General features: G+C 39.6%; 1 protein-coding gene across 1 annotated transcript; it reads right to left on the bottom strand.

Annotated features, from left to right (window-relative positions):
- On the bottom strand, positions 1-3,497 carry LOC122031877 (heat shock 70 kDa protein 8-like). The gene is made up of 2 exons (XM_042591076.1): positions 3,288-3,497; positions 1-1,900 (listed from the first exon to the last, which is right to left on the bottom strand). The coding sequence occupies exon 2, from the start codon at positions 1,897-1,899 to the stop codon at positions 175-177; it is 1,725 nt and encodes a 574-aa protein (XP_042447010.1). The 5' UTR covers position 1,900; positions 3,288-3,497; the 3' UTR covers positions 1-174.
- Between the last annotated feature and the right edge of the window lie 3,708 nt (positions 3,498-7,205).

A 7,205-nucleotide genomic window follows, 5' to 3' on the forward strand; every position in this document is an offset into this window, starting at 1 on the left:
GAACATGAACATCACGATCTTGATTGAACTAAACAAACCCAAGCGTCAATTAGCACAATAGTCTGAGTGAACTATACAGAACTCTGAAACTTAGTATTGACAAATAGGCACCTGGGAGATGTAGCAACAAGCGTAACTAAACACTGGCAACAGCCGATAAACATCTACCCTAACTTAAGGCTGCGACTTCTTTGGCATCGTAGCCACATCCAGGGAGCCATTAGCCTTCACAAGAGCCTGCGCGCACCAGTCATGACCATCATCCAACATAGGCATTATAACTTCCATGAAAGGCGTAACAGAATGGTTAGCACCGGGCACGATCGCACCACCAAACACTCGAAGCACATTTCCAGCGTCAATGTCCATGCTTATGCTGATCTCGACGGTCCCCTTTGGTGCAGATGGAATCCCTGACACTTTGAAGTATCCCATAAGATGATTCTCCTCTGCACATTTTGCATCACCTTCATAGACAACAATCAATGCCTCAGTCTGGTCATCCCGTGCAGTTGTGAAGAGCATGTCCTTTCTAGCTGGTATTGCTGTGTTTCTCGGTATGACGGACACAAATCCCCCACCTTCCACTCGAATTCCCAGACTTTGTGGCGTAGCTTGTATCGTAAGCAGATCTAAGTTTCCAAAAGGATCAGTGACTCCAGAAGCAATGGCTCCTTCAATTGCAGCACCAGTGACGGCAGCCTCAAATGCATCCACACCATTGAATTCCTTCTCTTTTCTGCATATGCCCAGGACGAGATTCTTAATTTTGGGAATTCTAGAGCATCCACCTACTAATATAACATCATCAATGTCTTCCACCGATACTTTGTGATCAAACAAGCATTGCCTTACAAGCTTCTCACATTTCTCAAACACATTCCTGTTCACATCCTCGAATTCTGATTGGTCGAGGATTTTATCTATCTGTGTACCATCAGGCAATTTCAAGTTTATCTGAACACTAGACTGGCTTGAGAGTTTGTGAATTGCCTCTTGTGCTGCAATCCTTAGCAGCGCCAAAGATCTAATCTTGTTTGTATCATGGTTAGGATAAAGAGTATCAAAATTCGGGAGAAGATGATACACAACATTTTGAAGAATGTCCTCTCCACCCAAGGTACAACCCAGTAGTGCTTTGATTTGGGACACCCCTCCAGCAGTGGCAGTTACTGCAACATCACAATATCCGGCACCAATGTTGAATATAAGGGCGACTTTCTCACAGCCACTTCCCATGTTTTCATGCAAGGATTGTTGCTGATGTTGCGCATATAGCAGTGCAACAGCAGTCGGCTCCGGCATCAGCCTGAGAACATGTAACCCAGCCATGGCACATGCTCGTTCAACCCTTGTCTGCTGGAACCGGCTAAATGCAGCTGGAACTGTAAGAACAACATTTCTTATTGGACGTTTGAGCTTGATTTCAGCCATAGTTTTCAACTCTGCCAAAACAATTGCAAGTACTTCTTCAGGCGTGATAGATCTCCACACATTATTCGCTAGAGCTGCAATAAGTGGTCGGACACCAATGTCCAATGTCTGAACAAGGAAAGGGAGGATCTTGCTACCATGAATAATTGGGTCTTTGTCTGATCTGCCAATCAAGCGTTTTACATTGAAAATTGCACTGCCAGACAAAATTTGATCTTCTGCATATGCCCGTACTTCACTTGCACCACCAACAGGAACATCATCCCCAAACATTACATATGAGCGCATGGTCTTTTGGTTTTGGGTGTTTTTGAGGAGTTCCACTCCTGCACCACTCCATACTGCCACACTGCATTTTGAGGTCCCAAGATCAATTCCAACGGCAACATCATGAAATGCAGATTGTCCTTTGTCTTCGCAGGTATTTTCACTATCAGATGCTACCATGTACAATTGTTCATCCATCCTGTAGAATGAGATCACAAGTAAATCAAGATAATGAACGGGATACAATAAGAATAGGTACATTTGTTCCCGGGTGTATTAGAATGATACTTTTAAAGAATGTATCTCATTGTCTAAATTGCATTTCTATAACACATTACACAATATTTTTATATGAATTTTTAATAAAAATATACATTAAACCTATTCTGTTTTATTCTAACAATCAAACAAGCCATAGTAGTATGTCAATTGATTAAAAAATATATTTTTAAAATTAAACAGTGTTAGTTGATAATATGTAAGATTTGCTATAAAAATTTAATATAAAAAAAACTCCTTCAATGTCTACCAAGTAAAAACCTTAGAACTGTGACATATAAGCTAACATGTCTATTTCTGCATCGAGACAATTAAATTGAATCCAAGAAAACAGCAACTAATAACGATTAACAACATAACCTAAGGTGCTGTTTAACCATATGGTTTAGATGCTCAGCATAAAAGTATAAAAACAATTCTAAATGAAAATAGAGCTGCTGAGCATCACTGAAATACTATTTTTTTACTTGTTGTCAATAGCATATCGTGGACTAGAATGTTAGCAGTTCGATGCTACCTATACAACTACAGAAAATACAAAAAAAATGTCATGTTTTGACTGAAAAAAAACCTAGGAGAAAGTTCGAAAAGTGTTGCTAGCATTTTCATATGGTAGATAGCATCATGTATTGGCTGGATAAACAATATTTTGATAAAAGTATTTTGCAGCATGATTTAACAGCTGACTCTTTTCCAACCGTTGAAGAATTAAACCCTTAAAACACAGAAGCTAACAGTATTAGTATGTAAAAAACATGAACCATGTTCCGATAATAATGCGTCATAGTGCATAGTCATTGCTTTATGTGGTTTACCATGTGCAGCGACAGGCTTAAAGGACTCCATAAACCATAGTAACACAATGTTAATTTTAAGCGTGAGCTAATCATAAGCAAGATCAAACCTTACTAATTGATTTCTCTTACTTGTATGATCAGAAAAGCTATCGCTCCGGATTATTCTAGGTACCTTCTAGGATCAATTACTATCTGGAACCTAAGCATATAAGAATACTACACAACAATACAATGAATGTACGGAAACCATCCACGCCTAATTGGCTGGTTTTAAAAATGGTAGAGCTTCATACAGGATGGCAGCATGTACATATTTGTTTCATTCTTGAGAAAAATGCAAACTTTAGTTCAACGGAAACTAAAACATGGGCCACTTCCAGAGTGAATACAGAAGCACGCTGAGTTGACCTAATTAAGTATGCGAACTCTAAAATCCCATATAACTACTATCACGAACCAAATCACTGATTAACTGATCAGATGAAGAAATCGATAGAAAGCTATTCTTACTTGATCGCCGACGAGTAGAGTGCGGAGGAGGCTTTGATTGAGTTGGATAAGAGACGCCGACCCAGAAGGAAGGCAGGCGTGGGGTGGAGAAAAAGAGAGGGGTAGCAGTGGCGGGGCGAGTCGAGGAGCTTCTGGAGAGAGCGAGAAGGCGAGAGGGGGCGCCACCTGGGAACATTCTAGTTCCATCTAAAGCGGCAGGCACAATGGTTTCATGGAATGTAAAGCCCAACATCCAATTTTACCAAGTGCCTCATATATTTTATTAAAAAATTTCGAAAAATTAAAATCATGGAAAAGTTCTTTCACTTGTTGTAAAAAATATCTCTTCTCATTAATTTTACTTTTCAAAATTATCATTAATTTTATGCTATGAGAGCAATAATTTGTAGCTGATTAAATTACATGATTATGGCAGTTATTTCATAACTACCACCACATATATTATAATATAGACATTTTAATTTTAATGAGAGGGTGATATATTTTTTATAATGTATAATGATATTAATTTTCGATGGATGTCTGCCCTCGGAAAAAATCTCTCTCATCCTTAGTCAATTTAGTGGTCGGCTATAAGATAATCTTGTTGATCCTGTCGGAAGGCAATGAGACAGTACGCTGGCTCTAATAAGTGGTGGTTCGACGAACAAGAAACTTCTCAAGATTCGAAGGGAACTCTTCAACAATCATGCGCACAGTTAGACGAGGCAACAAAACGTTAGTGACCTAAGTTCAAAGGAGGAGAATCCCTTGCTAGGCCCTCCGATGCTCAAGTCAGTCTCCTCTCTTGGAAAGTGGAAGAAGAACAGTAAAGAAAAATGTAGGAAAGTAGGGCTTCAGATGTAAATATTGGTGTTTGTCTATCTCGCCAGCGGAGAGGATTCCCTTTTTTATACCATCTTACATAACTTCCGCAATTGTGAGGTGGTCCCCGATTTGTTAGAATTTGTTAGATGATGAGCAAAGTACAACTTAAATATCGTTCAATAATCCTTCAAGGATTTTTTTTTTTACCCCAGATGTACCTCCTTTGTTATTTATGACTAGGGCCCTTGGTGGAACACCTCAAGGAGTATATCATGGTAACTGATTAATGAAGAAGCTTTGAAGGAATATTCTCTGACAAGTTTGCTAGGCTATTCTAATGTTGTTGGTTGCTTGTCTACTGAATATATCTCGGTTGTTTATTGGGTCGGTCGCATATTAAGAATATCTACTGTTTAAATGTATCTCAGTCAGTCATTGAGTCGGTTATATGTTGAGAATAACTTCTGTTGAATATGTCTCCGTCGGTCATTAAGACAATCTTACATTGAGAATAGCTTCTGTTGAATATGTCTCGATCGGTCATTAAACCGATTATATATTGAGAGTTTTATAAGACTGCTTACATTTAAGCTTGCCCAGGCTTCACCCGATCGAGTGCACACAGGAAGCTTTATGTTTAATCGACCATCGCCCAACCGCTCATATGTTGAGAATCTTATAAAGTTAAGTATCTTTGGGTTCGCCTGGGTTATACCCGGCCAGGTGTTCATAGAGAATCTTATGTTCGTTCAACCTTTGTCCTATCGAACGTGTATCAAGAACTATATATCAAGAGAATCTTGGGTTCGCTCGGGCTATACTTGGTCGGGTATTCATAGAGAATCTTACGTTCGTTCATCCTTTACCTAGCCAAACGCGTATCAAGAACTATATAAAGTTAAGTATCTCTGGGCATGCCCGGGCTATGCCCAGCCTGGTGTTCATAGAGAATCTTATGTTTGTTTAGCCTTTATCTGGATGAACGTGTATCGAGAACTATATAAGATTAAGTATCTTTGGGCCCGCCCGGGTTATGCCCGGTTGAGTATTCACAGAGAATCTTATGTTCATTCAGCTTTTACCCGACCGAACGTGTATCGAGAACTATATAAGGTTAAGTATTTTTGGGCCTGCCTGAGCTATGCCCCGGCCGGGTATTCACAGAGAATCTTATATTCATTCAGTCTTTGCCCGACCAAACTCGTATCAAGAACTATATAAGGTTAAGTATCTCTGGGTCCGCCCGGGTTATGCCCGGCCGGGTATTCACAGAGAATCTTATGTTTGTTCAACTTCTACCTGGTCAAACATGTATCGAGAACTATATCAGGTTAAGTATCTCTGGACCCGCTCGGGCTATGCCCGACCAAGTATTCGTAGAGAACCTTATGTTTAATCGACCCTTATCTAACCACTCGTATCTTAGGAACCGAACCAAGTTAAGCATCTTTAGGCTCGACCGACCTTTCCAGGTCGAGCGTATATAGAGAACCCTACATTTTGACCGATCTCCCTTTAACCGTTTGTATATTAAAGAATTTACAAAGATGGATTCCCTTTGTCCCGGCCAGATTTATGTCTATCGACCTTTATGTGGCCCTTTATATGATACAGACTGGATAAGCCTAAGCATATTTGGCCCGACCGATTTTTCCCATCCAGACCTATGTAGAGAGCCTTATGCTCGATCAGGTTTGGGTGTCACCCCATCTTCTTGATTTTGGTTTCCACATCACCTGAAGGGCTCGCTCACCAGAACCCGTATCACTAACCTTCCCTCAAGTCTAGTCGAAGGAGGTGTAGCCGACTGACTAGACCCAAGTTCTAGTTTTGCTCACTTGTTATATTTATGAAAATTTTCTGAAGTTCACAAATGAGTATCCAATACTTATTTATTTAGTCTATTATTCTATACTTTCTTTTCTTCCTCAATTATTCATCGAGAACTGAGCAACTTTTTCAAAATCCTCTTATTGGTAATTGGTCCTCCAACAAAAAGAAAATGCTAAGGATGCACAAAAATGTGACGTATTAGCGTAGGAATGATTTTACCTGTCATGTCCATCATAAATGTCCGTTCATGGATGAGTGTCACATGACATTATCTCCCGTTTCTTGAAACGACCCCTTACGTACTCCTCTACAAGCGACTTACTAGCTATTTTTCTTGGTAAATAAGCAATCCTCCACGCATGAGCCATTTTAATCTAACGGTGATTATTATTAGCTGCATCATCCTAAAAACCCTAAATACTCCTTAGTCTCAACACTTCGTCTTCTTTAACTCGCTCCCCGACGATTCTTCTTCTTTACCTTCTCAAACACCTTGCGCTCTTTTATTTTTCCTGACCTTTCTCCGTTACGTCATTTCCTTAAGATCTTAGTAAGTCGCTCACCCCTTAGTTATTTCCGTATTCTTTCATTGTTGAAGAGTCATTTACCCCTTGGTATATTCATACCATTCATCCTTTGACAATACCGATAGAGCAGCGGTTCACCTACAATACGAAATCCTTAAGGATTATCGTATCAAAATTCCTGGCGCCGATGTTCATCCCCATCTTCCTCTTGATAATTGTGTCACTTTCTTTAATGACCAATTGGTAGCCGGTCTACGCTTTCCTATACCTCCCTTCCTATCATAAGTAAGTCAATACTTTAACATCTCTCTACAACAATTCTCCCCAAATGTCTTTCGCTATTTGTGTGGGATGTATATGTTATTTCGTCTTTTTGATATTCCTATTACACCTCATAACCTTTTCATGTTCTCCTATCCTAAAAAATCAAAACCAGAAGTGTTTCTCTTCCAATCATGTTCAAAAATGGTTTCCTTTGAAGAGGTGCTTTCATCCAACAAAGGTTGGAAATCACATTTCTTCTTCATAAGCTTTCCCAAACCTGCTCTATAGTCTACCACATGGCAGTCCTCTTTTCCCCCTCTTCCTGATATAAAGAAACTCTATCCACACCCGACCTTCCTTGATTATTCCAATAGACTGATTAGTCATCGTTTCTTCATTCACAAATGGTTACATAGCGATCTTTTATACTTATTTGGTTTGAGCCTTGTTAAAAAGAAACTATGTTACTCCTTTGGTGAGTTATGAC

This window comes from Zingiber officinale, chromosome 11A (genome assembly GCF_018446385.1).
Source record: "Zingiber officinale cultivar Zhangliang chromosome 11A, Zo_v1.1, whole genome shotgun sequence".
Taxonomy (NCBI): Eukaryota; Viridiplantae; Streptophyta; class Magnoliopsida; order Zingiberales; family Zingiberaceae; genus Zingiber; species Zingiber officinale.

Excerpts from the sequence above, each read along its gene's own strand:
- LOC122031877 (XM_042591076.1), bottom strand. The coding sequence starts at position 1,899 with ATGGATGAACAATTGTACATGGTAGCATCTGATAGTGAAAATACCTGC.